The sequence below is a fragment of the Piliocolobus tephrosceles genome, chromosome 13, assembly GCF_002776525.5.
Source record: "Piliocolobus tephrosceles isolate RC106 chromosome 13, ASM277652v3, whole genome shotgun sequence".
Classification (NCBI taxonomy): domain Eukaryota; kingdom Metazoa; phylum Chordata; class Mammalia; order Primates; family Cercopithecidae; genus Piliocolobus; species Piliocolobus tephrosceles.
The window spans coordinates 30,788,585-30,809,108 of NC_045446.1; the positions used below are offsets into that span (position 1 = coordinate 30,788,585).

Consider the following 20,524-nt stretch of genomic DNA (forward strand, 5'->3'; position numbering starts at 1 on the left):
GACAATTCAGAGAAGGGGTAAGGTGAAAATCCAAGGGGTACATACAGACTCCTGGCCCTTGAGGGGCAGAATAGAAAGAACGACTGAGGGTCAGAGCCCAGTGGCTGTTTGAGTGTGCGCACACATGTGCATGCATGTGTGTGCAGGCATGTGTGGGAGTGGCTGGGGGTGGTTCTTGGCGGGAAGGCTTCTCACCATTTCTCTTCCTTGCCTCCTCCTTTGTCACTTTCTGCTGTGCCATTACATTCTGGGGTGAGCGTCTCCCTGAGCTGGGCTTCCCTGATTCGTTGCTGATGACAGAGCCATTCTCACTGGGCGACCTGCTGGAGGTAACCATAGCAACAGGGGAGACGGTAAGTTTCAACTAGAGCAGCCGCCTCTCAAGGTTATTTTATTTGCACAGTTTAATGTCTGTAGCCTTTCATTCCAGTTTAATGGACAAAGAAGAAATGATATAGAAAAAGAAAAAAACAAAACCACCCATACTACAGCGTGGGTTAAGAAGCTGGCTGCTCAGAAGTCCGTTTTGCAGTGCTCAGCCTGTAGATTTCAGTGAGCGCTGCCCTGGGTGTCCGTCTCTGTTTCATTAACCACCACCCCACCATAACTATGGGAATGGTGGCAAGGGTGGCATCCATGCAGCATGCCCTCTTTTTAATACCCAGCACTCTGGATAGTGTTGCAGAGGGTTTAAATCACATGGGCATTTCCAGGAACACGTATCACACATGGTTCTCTTTGGCTATTGTCTTTACTACATAGACTTTGACTACAAAACATTCCATTTCCAATTTTCAGTTTTCAGGCTGCTCTTCTCATTCCAAGGAAAGGCATCAATAAGCAAATTTCCATAGCAAAACCTCAACTATGCCTTATTCTTTGCATAATACCCCATCACTAGGGGCTTCACTTTGTCAGTCTCTCTCACACACACACACACACACACACACACACACACACACACACACACACACACATACTCTCTCTAACTGTGGCAACTACTACCAATTTACGTTTTGATTTTGAGCTATTTGTTCATTCAGGAAATACGTTTCATTCTTCCACTCTGTGCCAGACATACAGGTATGCGGAGACTCTAAGATAGCACCCCATGCCCTCCAAGAGCTCCCCACCAGGGTCATCTACTGTGTACCAAGGACCTTGCTGAGTGCTTTTAAAACTGCTAATGGATCATTATGAGCCACTGATTTGGTGACCGCCACCCTTGTTTAGCAAGTGAGGAACATGAAGCTCATGGAGGTGAAGTGTGTTGTCCAGGACAGAGTTGAGAAGTGGCAAATCAGCCCTGGAAGCCAGGGCTCCCCTTCCTCCCACACCCCAGGACACCTTCCCTTTGCTCTCCCATACAACGACCCCAGATAAGGCAGTCCTTCACACAGGGCGAGGCACACAGCCTTCTTTCCCTCCTCATGGCGGGACTCTGGGGGACTCTCATCTTCTGGAACTCTTGGGGGGGAATGGGATCCGGCGAGACCCCACTAAGACTCATGCTGCCTCTGGCCTCAGACCATGCCAGCCCGTGGGTCCGGCTGAGCATAAAGACTGACCGCCTCCCCTCTGTGGAAGACAAGTGGGAGGCAGGTATCTAGCGGCCTCTTGTTCTTCCATTGTCAATCGTCCAAATTTAGAAAACAAGGACACCTATCCCTGACAATGGAGAATTGTCTGGAATAAATGCACTTCATCTGTAGGCGAGCAGCTTCTCAACTGGAAGCTGTGTATCCTTCCGGATGCTGCTCTGCCTCCTTCTCCCTTCTCCGTCCTCCTCCCTTCTCCCCTCTGCCTCCCCTGGGAATTTCGAGTTCTCAGTCTGTACACTTTAGCACCCTAAAAGCCATGAACAATCAAAGTCGAGGTATCTATGGGATAAGGCAGTATATGCCAAGAGCATTCCGCGGCACACTAAAACCAAGTGGGACATTCCTCGCCAAAGTTCCCTAAATGTAGGAAATGCTCACTATATTCCTTCTTTAGAGATTCCTAACGCACCTTAGCATATCAAAGACTGATCAGTTCTGTCACAGAGAGATTCATCTGGTTTCGTTTAACCCAACATTTCCAAATTTATTCAATCACAATCTTTCTCACCTAACCTTTTAACATCATATAAAATGAGTAATAAAAGAATGTAGTCTGTGAAAACAAGGATAGGTACTAACCTGTTGAATATATGTTATTTACCCAACAGCTATTTGATTGCTGAGTGCTGGGTGTGCAAACACCCATACACAAAAGACACACACCTCTAGACTGTTTCTGGACTCTCCTGGTGAATGGCACCTACTCTCCCAACTGGCAGCATTGGGACAATTGGGACAAAAGGCTTTAATTTACATCCAGAAAAAAAAAAAAAAATAGGAAAGGGAAAGGCTTTTTATAACCTACTTCACATTCACAAAACACTGATTTATTTATTTATTTATTTTTTAGAGTCTTGATCTGTCACCCAGGCTGGGGTGCAGTGGTGTAACCTTGGCTCACTGCAACCTCCGTCTCCCGAGTTCAAGTGATTCTCCTGCCTCAGCCATCAGAGTAGCTGGGATTACAAGTGCCCGCCGCCATGCCAGGCTAATTTTTTTGCATTTTTAGTAAAGCTGGGGTTTCAACATGTTGCCCGGGCTGGTCTCAAACTCCTGACCCCAAGTGATGCATCTGCCTCGGCCTCCCAAAGTGCTGGGATTACAGGCATGAGCCACCGAGCCTGGCCTGAATGGTTTTTGTAGCATTTTCATACCCTTTCCCTCATTTGATCCTGGAACAATTTTCTGGCTGCTCCTCTCACTCCATGGAAAGGTGTTAATGAGCAAATTTCTGTAGCAAAACCCAACTCTGCTTTACTCTTTGCTTCTGTTTATAGACATGTTTACACGGAGTCATCAAGTCAAAACTTCTGTTCAAAAATAGAGTGAGATTTGTGCATGCGTGTCTACTCACATGACAGTAACAAAAGTGTTTTTGAAAGCAAGAAAGTGTCACCTGCGAGGCTGCAGTTTGAGGCTACTGAATCCAACAGTACATTTCTGAGGACATGGAGCCTGGAAGAACATTCTCGGGTTGAGGATGAATCAACTGCTGAACGTGGCATGAATCATGGCCAATCACTACACTGAACTGCCCTTTGCAAACAGCTGTAAGTGGTTTATTCTCCATCCTGGCCCAACAATCTCAGTTATGCACCAATGAAATAGCGTCACCAAGACCCTACACTGGAGGAAAAGGACCCAGAACACCCATCTGGCTGTCTGGAAGTGACTGAACCCTCAGAGTTCAGTGCTAAAATAATTAATAAAAATTTAGGTATCTTAATAACCATCAAACCACTGGTTTCTCCTGGTGTTCACTTGGGAAACTTCTTGGATCATCTAACAGACCCATTCTGAGAGGGAAGGCTGTCTTTATCTAGCAGGAATGAGAAAAATGATGTGGCAAGATCGGGAAGCCAGAAACATAAGATTCATAATAGGTTTTCTCTTGAATTTGATGTTTTGAAAATCTTTCAAATGATCAGAGGCTCCCGTGGTCAGCTGGACTTCAACAGAGAGGAGGTTTCTCTTACAGCTTTGGCAATGATCTAACCAGCCCTTAGTAAAATTATATTTTTATGCTAAAATTATGAAAGTGGCTGGGTACAGTGGCTCACGCCTGTAATCCCAGGGCTTTGGAAGGCCAAGGTGGGTAGATCACTTGAGGTCAGGAGTTTGCGACCAGCCTGGCCAACATGGTGAAACTCCATCTCTACCAAAAAAATACAAAAATTAGCCAGGCATGGTGGCACATGCCTGTAATCCCAGCTACTCAGGAGGCTGAGGCAGGGGAATTGCTTGAACCCGGGAGGCAGAGGTTGCAGTGAGCTAAGATCTGCCCACTGCACTCCAGCCTGGGCAACAGAATGAGCCCCTGTCCTGAAAAAGAAAAAATTATGAAGCAAATATAGAAATCCTTCAGGAATATAGATATTATCTTCTTCATCTGTATTTGTTTCCTCAGTTAATATTTCTTATTAAAAATTTGGGGGTAACTGAATGTGATTAGCAAGAGTAGATTCCTGGCTAATCCAAGAAGTGCTTATTCTAAAAAAAAATTAAAGAAAACTTTATGTAAATTATTCAACTAGAATGGGTGAAAAATAATTTTTATTCTTCCTGAAAGTACTATGGTCATATCCTAATTTTAGTAACACTATTTATTTCTTTTCAGTGTCCTCTAAATAGGTGATAAATAAGTTATTAATAAGCCTTTGTTGTATTTGGCAAAGATCATGATGAGAATACCTGTAGGTAATACTACTTGCAAGTCAATTCAGGTAAATCATCTATTGCCTCTCTGTACATTTCAGCTCTGCTCTGCTTATGCTCTCTCATGTTGGGTGCATGATTACAGTAATGGTCCTAACTTGTTCACACCTCTCTGTCAATAAGCTTTGGGTACTCTTCTCTCATGCTGAGTCTGGACTCAACCATGAGACTTGCTTTATCCAAGAGGACAGTAGCAACCACGACACAAGCAAAGATTTGAGAAATGCTTATGCTTTGGGTGTTTTTGTTGTTGTTGTTGTTTTGCTTTTTTTCCTTGCTGCCCTGCAACCACATTGTGAGAAAGCCAGGACTAGCCTGCTAGAGGACGAGAAACCACATGGACAAAGGCCCTTGCTTCCTGGGGTATTCCTGATAAGATTAGTATCAACAAGTCAGCCCAGCTGATCTGTCACCTGACTGGAGATACATTAGCAGGTACAGCTAAGGTCAGCCAAGCCTAGCTCAGACCAGAAGAACCATCTAGCTGAGCTCAGCCCAATGTGCTGACCCACCAAAATAATGAGCTAAAAAAATGGTTGTTTTAAGTTATTAAGCTTTGGAGTGGTTTGTTATGGAGCAATAGATAACTAATCCACATGCCGCAACCTTCTTTCCTACACAAGCTGAAATCCAACACTCTGTTCCTCTGTACCTCTTTCTGAGGTACCAAGAGTTCTTGGAAGAAAATATGCAGTCTTGTTGCTTGATTCCAGTACAAAATGTGGGTAATTGATACAGATGATCCCTCCTTCCTTCTCAAATTACTTCCTTCTCTTGGCTTTTTGGATCTTACTCTCTTTGTTCTTCTGATTCTTCTCATGCCCTTCTTCCTGACACTATTCCTTTTTCTTTGTTGATTCTTCCTCATCTGCTGGACCTCTAATCATGACAATGTTCCAGGGTTCAGTTCCTGGATCTTTTATTTTCTCTATCTGTACTCTCCTAGGTGATCCCTCCCCGTCTCACAGAGTAATTACACACTGACAACTCCTACATTTATATTTCTACCCTGGACCTCTTCTCTAAACTCCAGACTCAAGGTTAACTGAGTTCTCAACATCTCCACTCATATATCTAATGAGCATCTCAAATGTAACATGTCCACACTCAAACTCTTGACCATCCCCTACAAACTACTTCTCCTCCAGTATCCCCCAGCACAATATATGGCAAATTCACTCCTCTCCACTTCTGGCTCTCCACAAGAATCTATCAGCAAATCTTTTCAGCTCTTCCTTCAAAATATCTCTAAATTCCAACCACCTCTCACACCATCCGATGACACCATCGTCTCTTACCTAGGTCATGGCGGTAGCCTTGTAAAGGGTCTCCCTGAGTCTACTCTGCATACCTACAGTCTGTTTGCCACACAGCAGCCATACTGAGCCTGTTGTATTTATTTTAATTTAATTTCATTTTGAGACAAGGCCTCGCTCTGTCATCCAGGCTGGAGTGCAATGGCACAATCACAGCTCCCTGCAGCCTTGAATTCCTGCACTCAAGCCATCCTCTCACCTCAGCCTTCCCAGTAGCTGGAACTACAGGTACATACCACTGCACCTGGCTAATATTTTTGTATAATTTTATTTTGTAGAGATGAGGTCTTGCTTGGTTGCCCAGGTTGGTCTCGAACTCCTGGCTTCAAGTGATCCTCCTGCCTTGGCCTCTCAAAGTGCTGGGATTACATGTGTGAGCCATGTACCCAGCCCAAAGTGAGCCTTTAAAACTGCAAGTCACATCATGTCATTGCTCTTCTCAAAACCCCCCAATGACATCTGATCTTTATTCACAATAAAATCCCAAGTCCTGACTTTGGTCTGTAAAGCCTGACATAATCAACCTCCAGCAACTTGCCGGCCTCATCTGCCACCACTTCCTCCCTAGTTCATGCCAGCCCCCTTGATCCTGCTTTTCCTTAAGCATGTCAAGATGTTCCCTCCTCTGGGCGATGCACATACTGTTTCATCTGCTTGGTACATTCCTCCTGCAGATAACCTTGTGGTTTATACCTCATTTCAATCAGGTCTTTCTCAAATGTCACTTTATCAAAGAAATCTTCCTTAGTTTCCTAGCTAAAATAGCACTATGTCTCCTTCTCCATTTCTCTATCCCTTAACTATGCTTTGGTTTTCTTCTTTGTACTCATCACCACCTGATCCAGAAATAGACAGATTTTACCTGTTTCTCTATTTGTTTATTATCTATCTCTCCTCACCAGATTATAAGCTGCCCAAGAACAGTAACTTTGTCTTGTTCGCAGCAATATCCCCAGTGCCTGATAAACAGCAAATGATCAATACACATGTTAGGTAAAGGGAGGGGACAAAGGAAGGAGACACGGATGATGTAGCTTTTTCAGTCTCTACAGTGGTCTCAGGCAACAAGGAAGAAGGGAGTTGGCAACGCATGTCGGTTTAGCCAACCAACAGGGCCTGCCATAGGGTTCGTTATCTCTATAAGGCTATTGCAAAGTCCTTACAGTGAGTCTCTTAGCCTCTAAACTAACCTCTCCCATCCCTCATCCACATTGCCATCAAAGTATACTTCTAACATATAGGTTAACATCACTGTCTTCCGAAAGACCTTTCAGTGGCTCCCCATTGCCTAGATAATAAAGGTCAGACGCCTTAGCCAGGCAGTCAAGACTTTCCAAAATTTTAATCTATCTTCTGGTTTCATTCTTCATTACACCCAGCCACTATGAACTCTAAACTCTGGGGACACTCACCGTTTAGAGAACATACATGTGCCTCTTCTCTCCCCACTCTTTTTAGACTAGATGCCCTTATATCTTCCCAACTATTCAGATTCCACTCACTTTTCAAGGCTCAGCTAAAAGATAACCTTCTCCATGAGGTTTTCCCTGTTCAGAATTAAGTTCTTCCTCCTGTCTTTGCTACAGCCCTGCAGTCTCCAGTATAGGCACCGGCACCTCATGCTTGGTATACCAGTTATTTATCTCTCTGCCTCCTCCATCATGAGACTCCTGGGGTCACAAATCAATCTTACACGTTTTTGTAGTCCTAAAGGGATGTCTGTCAAAGTGCTCTGCTTATAGTATAAACTAAATATATGGTTTTGGTTGAAATCAGAAACCCCTATTGAGAAATTGCCAGATAAAATACAGCTATACTGAATCAAAGGCACTGCTTTTAATATAAGTTTAAAATGTAAGTGTGACATCAGTGCTAATTTGCTATAGTAAATATAAGAACTAAATCTCTGCTGCTGTGGTTATTAGTGACATAAAACCTTACAAAGGGTGGCCCACGCTAAGCAGGTATTGTGATTCTCATCATCTCCTTTAGTATCTTTTCAAATATTCAAAATCAGCATGAAGGGGAATTTTTAAACAGAACCGTGCAATTAACTTTAGGGCATCAGCTTTTCTCATCATCAATTATTTCTCTTGCTGACACAGAGAGGCAGAAGTCAGCCCCATGCCTACCTCTTCCTGGTTTCAGTGGATTTGGCAGTCTTGATGGTGCTTCCATCCTGAGTGACGTCTCTTTCCTGAGGAGCATCTCTAATGGGCAGGGGGAGGATCACCGTCTCCTGAGTCACAGGGATGACCTCCTCATCTGCCCCTTGCTGGCCCAGGTGTTGCTTGGCATAATCAAAGCCTTGCACAGGCTGCAAAGAGGAAACAGATTTGCAGTCATATTTCTAGTGAAGTGTGACTCTAACCATGGATTTCAGAGATGACAGGCAGCAAAGTACAATGATGGGACCAAACTTAGCTTTCTAATGAATAAACAAGAGTTAACTCAAATCCCCATCATTATTTCCATGTCTTCAAAATCAGAATCCATGTTAATTCCATCCAGCTACAGAATCTCTACAGATAAGACTTGCTCAGAAAAACGAAGACTGTAAACAACATGAAAACAGGTGTTTAAGAATAAACCTCTTTCAAAGATTTTAGAACATGAATTTTAAGTCAATGGATGCTGCAAATGAGAAACAACTCAATTAATACATTAAATCAATCCTGTGGATCACCTCCTGCCTAGAAATACTTGGTTACCCCTTCACTCCATTCTTGTATAGCTTTATGTGTAATAGCATGTGTGTGACTTTGCCAAGTCACTTGAACTCTGAACCTCAATTTTTTCATCTGAGAAATGAAGATAATCCTATCTGCTTTACCTCTACCACCCTTGAGTATTAAAGTGGACCACAGATCTGAACAGAGGGAAGTGTGCTATCACATGCGAACCCATAAAATCATTAATAATGTATGGAGTCACTCTTTAATCCAGACTTCTCCCTTAAGTAGGCTGGCTCTCCTATAATTCATTCCCGACAAACTGGCAAGGTTTTATTGCACAGTGTCTGAAATCCCAAGTGCATAAGGCAGCTCTGAACAAAATCCAACAGACATCTAGTAGTGTGGTAATAAAAACCAAGAGGCATATTTAAACAATTCCTGAAAGTGCCTCTATTCCGCTCTTTACCCCAAAGCAGTACAATACAGATTTGAGGCAGGACAGTGGGGTGGGTAAAAGTGGCAGTTTCAAAAGCAGATTGCCTGGGTTCAAATCCTGGCTCCGCCATTCATTAGCTGAGTGACCTTGGGTAAGTCACTGAAACTCTCTGCACATCAGTTTCTTGATCAAGCTTAAAAGATGGCCATTGTTATTACATTAATTGGAGATAATAGTACAAACAGGATAAAATTTACACATCTGTAAGAGCAAAATGTAACCACTCTTAAGGGAATGCTGTAAGGATTAAATAAGAAATTCAAGTTCAGCACTTAGATAAGTGCCTAGCCAATAGTAAGTGCTCAATGAATATTAGTTATTACTTTTGCTTTCCTAAATCATAGTCCAGGTGAAATGGACAGCAGTGAGTTTTTTCAAGAAAATTTGCAGATGAAATTCAACCTCTGTCATTTAGAGTATATCAGAACTTGATATGATCAGCAGCCCCTCCTTCAGCAGCTAATTTAGCTAAGAAATACAACAGGAAGGTTCCAGCGGATTTAACAATCCAGTCTAGAACTGTGGCCTAACCTGTCAAATCTCACCACTGTGTCTCAGAATAGGATGGAGTTTTATTGCTACCTTCAACAAGGCTTTTTTTATTTGAGGCTGCCTATAGCTTTGCCATGGACAGTTCCCCCAGTTCCCTGAGAAACTCACTCTGGGAAGTGCGATCACCCGCTTCTCTTCTCTGAGACATACACTCTGACCTATGGGGTGATCAGTGACATTCTGAGGCCAGGACCTGGGACTGCGTTTCTGAAACAGTGTTTGCTGAGGGAAGGCAGTCTCTGTTCTTTTCCTTTCCTGAACCTGGCCTACAAGAAACAGAAGAGAGCCTTCAGATGACTTGGTAAAGTCCCTCAAATACTAAATTGCCTGCTCCTTCCACAACCAATTGGTCACCAATTAGATTCAATGTCTGAAATGTTTCTGGAAGCTGACTTTTACTCCCCAGGTCCACTGTTTCACTATCTCCTGCCTCAGTCTTGTTGCTTCCAATTTAGCTCGTTTCCAGGCCTACCCCTGATGAGCTTCCAAAATTATCTCCCTTAAAACACATATGGTTGCATCACTCCCTCATTTAAAACATAAAGGGCCTTGAATGTCTCCCCAAATGCTTTGGTGAGGCATTCAAAGCCCTTCACATGGCAGCTGAACTTGCCTGCCCAGTCTCATGTCCTGTTGGCCCCTTTTGTACCACACCCTCATGCCCCCATTATCATATTCAGTTTTGTTCCAACGACAGGGACTGTCCTTGGTGCTGAACACACAAAGTTAAATAACTGGTTCCTCACTCTCAAGGGGCTCAGTTTCAGCCTCATTTGATATCAATGGCACAGTACTAAACACAGTAAACAACTTATATCATTGCGTCTTCACTATAGCTCAAGAAGGTAGGTATTATCATGAGTCCCCAGTTTATAGATGAAGCAACTGAGGTTTAGAGAGGTTAAGCAGCTTACCCAGGCTCACAAAGCTCTGATGGAGTCAGCATTTGAACCTAGGACTATGTGACCCAGAGCTGGAACATCTAACCACTATTTGATGAGTCTTCCCACAGACATCCCTTTCCTTCTGCAGCTTCCTATCGTGGTTAGCATCTCCTGCTGTACATGGCCTGGCTCCTGTGCAACACTCCTGGCCTGTTTGTGAGGAAGTGGGAGGCTCCAATAGCAGCTAAGACTTCCCAGGAACCTAATGATAGGGAAAGCTGGCTCTGGTCCCATCTCCCGCTTTCTGTCTCCTCCCTCTGGATTTCACCCTTTACCTTTCACACTGAGTTAAAGTTATCCACTGGATATTTCAGGTGATTGAGTCAATGATGGATGATGTACACAAAGAAAGATATTAAGAACTTCCGAGCTTAACAGGTGGCCATTGCTATTAGGTTAATTACACCTGTGTTATTAATCACAACAATCCCTGTGTATGTTTGGTACTTACAGCATGCAAAACACTGATATCTCATCCTGCAACAAACCTGTGAAGTAAGCAAGGCAAACACCACAGCCTTCATTTCACAGATAAGAAAACAAAAGCTCAGAGAGGTTCAGTGACTTGCACAAGATCACACAGCTAAGTGGCACAGGACTTAAGACTACTACTCCCTCACTCTTCTGACTCCCAGGGTACTGGTCTTTTAGCTTTCAACTGGAAAATTACATGAGATTAATCAATTGCCCATTAGACACATTAGTGACTCCTAACCCCAATAATAAAATATCATGAAGTAGCTACAGTTACTTCAGTTAGTTTTATAAAATTATGAAATCAAAATAATCTCCAAAAATTTCAATGGTGGATACACTGCCAAGACCTTTTCAGAAAAAAAGCATGGGTAACAATAAAAGCTAGCTTACAGGTAGTATTCATTATGTACCAGACATATCTCAAAGCGATGTATATATATTAACTCACCTAATCCTCACAACACTCTGTATACGATTATTGTTATATCTCCATTTTACAGATGGAAAAATTGAGGCACAGAGGTTAAGTAACTTTCCTGATGTTTAACTTTTCTATTGTTCCAACAACAGGGACTGTCCTTGGTGCTGAACATATAAAGTTAAATAAACTGGTTCCTCACTCTCAAGGAGCTCAGTTTCAGCCTCATTTGATATTAGTGGCACAGTACTAAACACAGTACATAACTTATGTCATTGCATCTTCACTATAGTTCAAGAAGGTAGGTATTATCATGAGTTCCCAGTTTACAGATGAAGCAACTGAGGTTTAGAGAGGTTAAGCAACTTACCTAGGCTCACAGAGCTGGGTAAGTTATCCTATAGATACCCTATAGATAGCATCCTACAGAGAGTAGTGGGAAAGAAGAAGCCGCTGGCTGTTCTTAGGGCATGACTGGCCTGTCCAAAGCAGATGTTCATGCAAAAGATTACAGACTCTTCACGCTCCATCCTGCATCTGAATATGGTCCTATATACCCTCTCCTAAGGTGGCCTCTTCCAGGGAAACATGATCTCTTCAATCCTATGAAGGGAAAAACTAGAAAAACGGCTGTACATCCAATGACAGAGTAAAGAGTTGTGAACTAGGAAGAAAGGAGGTGACAAAAGTCTTGATGCTGGCCCTCTTGCATGTATCATTTTTCACCATTCTACCTGCAGAAGCCCACCTGACAACAATGGGAATGGGGTAGTCCGTGGTACCTTGTCTCTGAAGAAGGGTGAGGGTATCCATACCCTGGCCTCAGCTCCCAGGAAAGCCACACCCACCTCCTCTGCTTAGCATGTTAAGTTTATTACTGAGTCTCGGGAAGGATCCCTGGGACTGCCCTCTGGCACTGTAGCCTGAATTCTAAAGATGTAGCGATGTCCCCAGGACCGTCCTCCTAGTCTATGGATTGGTGGTGAAGGCTAACATTTTTGTTCTGCCTCGTCCTTTCACGTTAATTGAATTCTGTTCACACATACAAGGTGGTGAGAAGTGATGCAGGAAGCTCCCTCCTCTCTCCAACACTGCAGTGTCCCTGGGTTGTAATGGCAGAAGAACCGCAGTAAGCAGGAGGCAGTTCCATCCTGCTGGTTTCCCATGATAAAAGGGCTTTGGGAATCAAAGTATGTAGCACAGCCTCATGGAGGGGGAAACCAACCAGCTCCACCGCACACAAGTGAATTCAATCATCTCATGGAACATAAATTTGCTTGACGTTCAATGTCAGCCAGGTATCTCACAAAGCCCTATGTACAGAGTAGGACACAGAAGGAGCTACGGAAAACCACAAATGCTCATCTGTCCTAGCTTCAGACAGCCTTCAAGCCAGAAGCTATGCGGAAAGCATGTGTTGCCCAACTCATTTTGGCAGATTAGTACAATTTTGGTCTAATCTATAACATAAATATGCCTCTTACAATCTCAGTATGGCATGTTTTATATTCCTGGATGGGGTACAGTTAGATTCTGGTTATTACCATTATGTGTAAAAGGCTCATGTTGTAACTAAGCTGAGATGGAGATGAAATACACACTCTTTTTTTTTTTTTTTTTTTTTGAGATGGGGTTTTGCTCTTGTTGCCCAGGCTAAAGTGCAATGGCGTGATCTTGGCTCACCACAACCTCTGCCTCCCAGGTTCCAGCAATTCTCCTGCCTCAGCCTCCCAAGTAGGTGTGTCACCACACCCGGCTAATTTTGTATTTTTAGTAGAGATGGGGTTTCTCCATGTTGGTCAGGCTGCTCTCGAACTCCTGACCTCAGGTGATCTGCCCTCGGCCTCCCAAAGTGCTGGGATTACAGACGTGAGCCACAGTGCCCAACCGAAATACATACTCTTGGAAGAGTTTCATCTTTCACTGCTTGGGCAATTCCAGTGTACACTTCTTACCAACATCCTGCTGTGTCTGGGAAGCAGGTGCCTTTGTGTCAACTGAAACAGAACAACACGCTTTGGGGTTTAGCTCTTCAATAGACAGAGTATCTAATCAAGCTGCAGCATCAAAAAAGTTGTATCAGTTTAACAAACAATAAAATCCTTTGATTTCTTTTGCTGAAGCGAGGTGTGATCATCAAGAAAGAACTAAGGCATGCGTGACCTCTGCAAGGACAATCTCCATGGCTGACACGCATTCCAATGGCTCTGGAATATGAGGGGTAGTTCGCTGTTTCATTCCTACACAGGTGGACAAAGCTCAGATCTTCAGAGCTGGAAAAGGATTCTAAATGCCAAATCTCAGGGTTCAGGTAGGTGTATAATGGAGAAAATGCTCCAAGACTCGGATGTGAGCCTCAGTCACCCCTCTGCTGCTAGCATGACTTTGGACAAAGCCCGAAGTCTCTCTTTCCCTTGGGTGTTTTGGCAGTAAAATGAAGATAATAAAACCTTCCCTGACTACGAGCTACCTCATAAGGCTGCTGTGATGAACAAACGAGGTGACAGACCTCGAGGAGCCCAGCAAACTGTAAGGCATTATTTAAGCATCAGGTATGACAGTTAGTTATTTCCCTCATGGAATATCATGAAGGGAGCAATGTGACCGGGAAATCAGCCTGCAGCATGTCCTAGTCCATTTCTCTCCCAGTTACTGGAGGTGGGTGGTGCAGAGATGTGGAGGCCACAGTGCGTGGGTGGGGTTCCAGGACAGGCTTCAGTGGAGCCACTGAACGGGGGTTTGCTGGCTGCCCATCCAAAGTCCTGCAGCTTCTCCATCATGGTGGCCTCTGAAGATGTCACTCCAACCAAGCATGTGCTCCAGAGAGCCTTGCATTAGGAGCCAAGAGACTTTGTCTAAGTCAGTTTGGGCTGTTGTAACAAAACACCACAGACTGGGTGGCCTATAAACGACAGAAGTTTATTTCTCACAATTCTGGAGGCTGGGAAGTCCAAGATCAAGGTGCCAGGATGGTCAGAGGTGAGGGACCTCTTCTGGGCTGCAGGCTGCCAACGTCTTGTGTCTTCACGTGGTTAAAGAGGCAAGGAAGCTCTCTAGGGCCTCTTTTTTAAGGGCATTAATCTCATTCCTGGGGGTTTCACCCTCATGACCTAATCACCTCCCAAAGGCCCTATCTCCTAAAACCATCACATTGGGGGTCAGAATTTCAGTATATAAATCTGTGGACCACAACGTTCAGAACATGGCAGACCTGATTCTACCAGCAGTTCTGCCACTTACTAATCATATGACCTTGAAAGAGTTACTTTTCATGGGTGAAAGGAGGGAGTCTGATTACATTATCTCTAAAATCCCTTTCAGGTCTCTTTAGCTTGTAGTTTTCTATGCCTTGGTTTCCTCATCTGTAAAATAATAGTCCTTCCTCCAAGGGCAGCTGTGAGAATTACAGAGCTGCTATATATAAAGCGCTTGGAAGCACTGATGGCAGAACGGGCATCAGATAACCACGAGCCATCAGGTCCTGAGGCTAAAAGGAAGGGTCTCCTTCAAAATGAGGACCTGCCTTGATGTTTCTGCAGGCTCTTGCAATGGCCTCAAAAGGCAAGAGGGAACGGCAGGCCGAGCTCCCGCAGGCCTGTGCTCCTGCCCCTCTCCCCACCACTTCCATATACCTTTGCTCTCTGCGGTAGGTTTATCATGGTGTCGGGCTTGAAGTCGTTCTTGTTCTTCCTGCAGAGCACGGCAGTGATGATGATGATGATGACGGTGACCACGGCGATGGGCGCCAGCACTGCAGCGATGATCCACAGGTTATTGGGTGGGTTCTTCACCACGGCTGTGGGAAAGAGCCAGCAGGAGGGACATGACAAGCAGCACTGGGAAGAGGAAAGCAACCCAGACATAACCCCCCACCCCAATCCCAAGTCACGGACAGAAGGATGTGGAGGGTTAAAAGGGTTTGGGGTTAGAAAGCCTCCACCTCCGCAGCCGTGTGACCTTGGACAAGTGACTTAAGCTCCCTGAGACTCAGTTTCCTCGTCTGTAAAATAGGCTGTCACTTTGTAGTGTTTTTGGTGTGGTCTCTAGTAGCTGCTCAGTAAATGCTAGGGTTCACTACTACTGAGAGGAAGAGGAGAAAAAGATGGATCAGTAACAATTTTCCCCACAGGTGATGTCCACAAGTCAAAAGAAAAGTGAAGAGGAGAAACGTGCGGATTAGAAATGTGTGCTGGAATCAGGAGGCAAAAGCCACAGAGAAATGACTCTCAATATTGTAGTGTAGTCACCCTGAGAGTGAGCAACGAGTAAAATGTAACATGAGCAGATGGATCTCCCCCAGAATAGCTGGCTGGGAGCTTGGAAATGCCTCGGTCTAGTCAAAAGCCTCAGGCTGTTCTCAGAACCAGAGTAAAGAAGAGCAACCAAAGTGATTGGCAGCAGGAAGCCTATGCTATTAAAACAGTAGGTGCCTCGGGGTGAGGGGGGCTGGGATGAATTAACTGGAAAGGGCAACAGGGTGATGGTCATGCTCTATATCATGATAGAGACTTGGGTTACATGGGTGTATACATTTGCCAAAGCTCATCATATGATTTACTTGAGACAGAAAAAGTGTTGACAAGTTAAAAGGAGAAGTCTCTTCTCTATGGTAGGTTTGGCCCGTAGTTTAAATTAATCTATTGGCAATCTTGTTTATACATCAAACTCTTACAAGCCTGGTTAGCATGAGTTGATCCTCCTGATCCTGCTGAACCTGGGGGCCACTAGGCAAAACTGAGGCCCAGACCCTGGAATATGAACACCCCACCAGTAAGTGTCACATGGTGAGACCTGCCTGAGGAGCCAGCCAGTCTTTCTCTCTGATTTCAACCAAGCCCTGACATCAAGTGGTTCCTCATTAGCCAAGATCTACCTCTCATCTGGCTGCCCTTAGGCTCAGAATACTATTAGTACAGCAGAGCTTTTTCTCCACCGTTTTTATCAATCGGTGATTAATCACATTATTAACTTCTGAAAACAGCTCATTAGATAACATGTTTCTGTTGACATTAAACACTTAATTGCTCCTGCTTTTAGCAATTCAGTATTTACACGTGAGTATTCTGCCATTAACATTTTTTAAAGCTTATAGCTTCTGTGAAAAAATATCAGTATGCCTCTTTTTAGTTAGGTTATTCTATCCTGATGGAGAAAAATGTACAGTGCATCAGTGTATACCCGAAATAAATACATACTATTTTTTTTTTTATTAGCAAGACTGTTCAGCTTTTACCCAGTTTTATTGTTTTAGTGGGGGTGCTTCTTCTTGGTGCAGTATGTAAAATTCCTTCACCTTCATTTACATAAACAGAACAGATTTTATCTTAGATGCATCAATAAATTAATTTAAAGGTCAAAACAAGAGTAAAGTTAGGTCAACTGAAGTCATCCGAACTCAATGTCGTGTTCATTGGCATAATTACCTAAAAGTACAAAGTCATGTCTAAAGGTGAAAAGGAATGAATGGTTATTAAATTGCAAGAATTTCAGTACAGGACTGACAGGAAAACCCATTTCCCGAGTGCCTACTGTGTGTTAGGCGCTGTGATAGTCCGTTGCCTGCGTGCTTTTCTTATCCCCAATATGCTGATGAGGAAACTGAGACCTAGAGAGGTCAGAGGTTTCTATGAAAAGTCACTTCTCTGAAATAAACAGTTAAAGTCGGTTCCGAGTCAACACACGTGAATAAAAGTGTGTGCTTATGTGCATGTGTACACACACGTACACGTGCATACACACACATACACGTGTACACACACACATACAGTACTTGTCAGAAGGAATGAAGTAAAAGAGTCCAAATAATCTAACACAAAATAAATTATTCTCATGTACAGCAAATGTTGAAAGGAGAAGGAATCCATTCAAAAGTGTTTTCCAGTTTGTTTTTGTGGCCATCACCTATGTCTCAAATATTAGAGCTCATAACTGGGGTGACTGGATGCAGGGGAGAGTCCACCGGGGGCCCAGAGGCTGGCTAGCACTCAGTCCACATCGTTCTCCCACCAAACCCTCCCGTGGCTTCTCTTCCCACTGGGGGCCCAGCCCACAAGGCCCTAGCGACCATGGCCGCCCTTCTGTGCCTCTGACCACATGGCTACGACTCTGCTCCCTCAATGACCTCGGTGCTGGGTGCCAGACTGTCGTCTCTCTGCCTGGAACCTGGCCCCCAGATAACCTCAGGGACCCTTGCCTCCCTCCCTTTCTTCAGGTGGTCACTCAGGGGTTACTTCCTGATTCTCTTCTTGACCCCCCAACAATTTAAAATAGTAACCACTATCTTATCAACATGTCCTAGCCCTTCCCTGCCCAACTTTTCTCCACAGCACTAATCAGCACTGAACATGTTAATTATTTATTTAGTTTCCTTGATCTGCCCACCCTAGAACATAAGCTCCACGAGAGCAGGGTTTTTGTCCACTTCATTCACTGCTGTATCTCCAGTGCCCAGCACATAATAGGTGCTCAATAAATATCTGTTAAAGAAGTGAATAAACATGAGTCCTCTTCGCCAGAGGGTCAGTCTATTTCTTTAAGTGTCTTTTTTTCTTTTTCTTTCTTTTTTTTTTTTTGAGACAGAATCTCACTCTGTCCCCCAGGTTGGAGTAATAGCACGATCTCAGCTCACTGCAACCTCCGCTTCCCAGGTTCAAGCCATTCTGGTGCCTCAGCCTCCCAAGTAGCTGGGATTACAGGCACCCACCACAACGCCCAGCTAAGTTTTTTTTTTATTTTTAGTAGAGACGGGGTTTCTCCATGTTATCCAGGCTGGTCTCAAACTCCTGACCTCAGGTGATCCACCCACCTCAGCCTCCCAAATAGATGGGATTATAGGTGTGAGCCACTGCACCCAGCCAAGTAGCATTTTTTGAGATAAATGTCTGGTGGCCATGTAAAGCAAACCACTTCCTGCTCTGGTATGCTTCTCCTTGGGGCGAATTTTCCCTATTCCGTCAGCTGGATAACAACTCTGAAGTGCCTCTCACTCCAGACCCTGCAAATGGACCAGATGCAAACCTCCAGCTGCTTCCACGAAGTCAAATGCTGCCTCGTCACCCAGAGGTGATGGGGTGAGTCACATGGGCACAGCATGCTCCAGTCTTGGCCCTAGAATTAGTGATTCAGAAGGCTCTAGAACACACAGAATACAGACACTCTCCCTCGAGAGAGACAAAGTATTCAACACTGTGACTCGCTATTCAAAGCCCTGACCTCAGATGAACATTGTCGGCTGCTTTTGAAACTACTGGGAGAAAATGGGATTTTAAAGATCTCTGCTCTCTTCTCCTTCATTGGCCTTATCTTCATCCTCATCTGCTCCTGGGGTGGACATACTTCCCAGAGGACGTCCTCTTGCTTTCCTCTTCCATCCACTAACTACGTTCCTTCACCAGGCACTCACATTTTCCCCAGGATTTTAATTCTAATCTCTATCTACAGAATTCTCAAAGTCTGTAATGTTACCTTGAATCTCTCTCCAGAGGTCTAGGCTTGAATTCCCAACACCTTTCTTAACCTTCATAGGATATCCTATCAGCACCCTTGATATCCCATCAGTGCCCCCAGTTCTGGGGCACCTGTTGAGCACATAGTAAGTGGCAGCTGAATCTCCTTTATCCATGAGGTTGGAAGACTACAGGAAAAAAATGAAGAACAAAGGAGATTGAGAACCCATACAATACAGAGAAGAGGGTGCAACTAATGAAGAGGGAAAGGGGACTGGAGAGGAGAGGCATTGTTAGAAGGCAGAAGGTAATTTATTGTTTGAGCTGTGTGGAGTTTAAGGGGATAATGACATATCATGGGGGTGCCAGTGGGATATTGTCGGGTGTTGCTGGGATACCGACGGAGAGATTCAGCTGCCACTTACTATGTGCTTAACGGGGGCCCTAGGATTGCACCAAGCCCTTTACAGGCAACAATTATCTCTTTTAATCTCCTATGTAGCTCTATTAGGGAGGTGTTTTTATGTTACCATTTTACAGGTGGGGAAAATGAAGGTCAGAGAGGCTAATTAACTTGACTCCAAGCTCCATAACCAGAAAGTGGAAGAGCAGGGGCTGGGCCTGGGTTACCTTATTTCAAAGGCTCTTCTCTCAAGTGCTATGGTGTCTCCTAATCACATGCCTCTCTCGGCACCTAGCAGAGGCATCTGGTGAAGGGTGGTTCCTTTGCCTTCACAAGAATTGAACCAGGAAGGAACTGGAGCTAGATCTTCCAAGATGAATGAGATGCGGCACCTGCTTTTAAAGAGCTCATGAGAGAGAGAGAAAACAACTGTTATGGCCCAACGTGAGGAGGGCAATGGGGGCACCTGGAACCCAGGGAGACGGAGGGCTGTGCCTCGGGGGCCAAAGAAGGCTTCAAGGGAGAGGGAGCATGCAGGATGAAAACCCCTGCATGGCTTTAGATATGAAGGAGAGAAACGCAGGCCACATGGCTGGAAAAGCAGCCTGAGATCAGGCTGTGCAGTCCTGAACACTTGCTGGGTGCACCTGCTGTGAAGACAGGAGTTTGGATTTTATTCTGTGAATGACAGGAGCCAGCAAGTATTTTTTTTAAAAGTGGAGTTGATGTAAGATCAGAATCCATGTTTTATTACAATGACTCTAATTACAATGTGGAAGGCATATTAACGGGAGTCATTTTGGAAGCTACTGTCATGGTCCAAGTGGGAGAGAATGATGGGATGGAAAAAAGGAAATGGATTTGTGCGTGACTGTGGAAGACAACTGAGAGGACCAAGTGAATCTGAAGGAGACAAAGGAGTGAGGCTGGAAGGGTCAGAGGGTGGCAGCCTTGGAGCCTGGCCAAACAGTTTGAATCTTGGCGCTCTCGAGTGATAGCTGAGCCCCTGGGCCATTCCTCACCTCCCAGACTCTCACTCCCCAAAGGCTCCATGACTCTAACCTGACAGGATCTCTCTCTCCTGTCCTGGCCCCTGACCCCATCCACTGCTCCCCATTAACTGCCACCAGCAAAGTCCCTTAGCCTCACCCAGTCCTCCTGACACTTCATTCACCTCTGCTCACCATGAAGCAGCTCTCCTTCTCATGCCTGTCCCAAGTACCTCAAGGCCTGGGGTAACCTTGAGGAGTGAACCTTGAGGAGTGAAGGAGTCTTGGCTAAAAAAGTCATTTTGAGAATAAGACTGCAGAGAGTGACCATCACAGAACTGTTACGGAACTGACAGGTCAAAGCCGCAGATGGCCGCAACAGAAGAAGTGTTAGAGAGGAAGAGACACTGAGCCAGGTGCATACATCTCCAGTGAGTGATGGGGGCCTCTTGGGGCCCTGAGGTGACTGCAGCAAAGACGGGGGAGCTTCAAA

General features: G+C 44.6%; 1 protein-coding gene across 1 annotated transcript in view; it reads right to left on the reverse strand.

Annotated features, from left to right (window-relative positions):
- Nucleotides 1–20,524, reverse strand: part of KIAA1549L (KIAA1549 like) — a 301,138-nt gene that overhangs the window by 67,651 nt on the left and 212,963 nt on the right. Inside the window, exons 11-13 of the mRNA XM_023185518.2 lie at nt 14,827–14,990; nt 7,765–7,949; nt 196–323 (exon numbers count right to left, since the gene is read on the reverse strand). Of these exons, the coding sequence (XP_023041286.2) occupies nt 196–323; nt 7,765–7,949; nt 14,827–14,990 (477 nt within the window). The remainder of the gene's footprint in view (nt 1–195; nt 324–7,764; nt 7,950–14,826; nt 14,991–20,524) is intronic.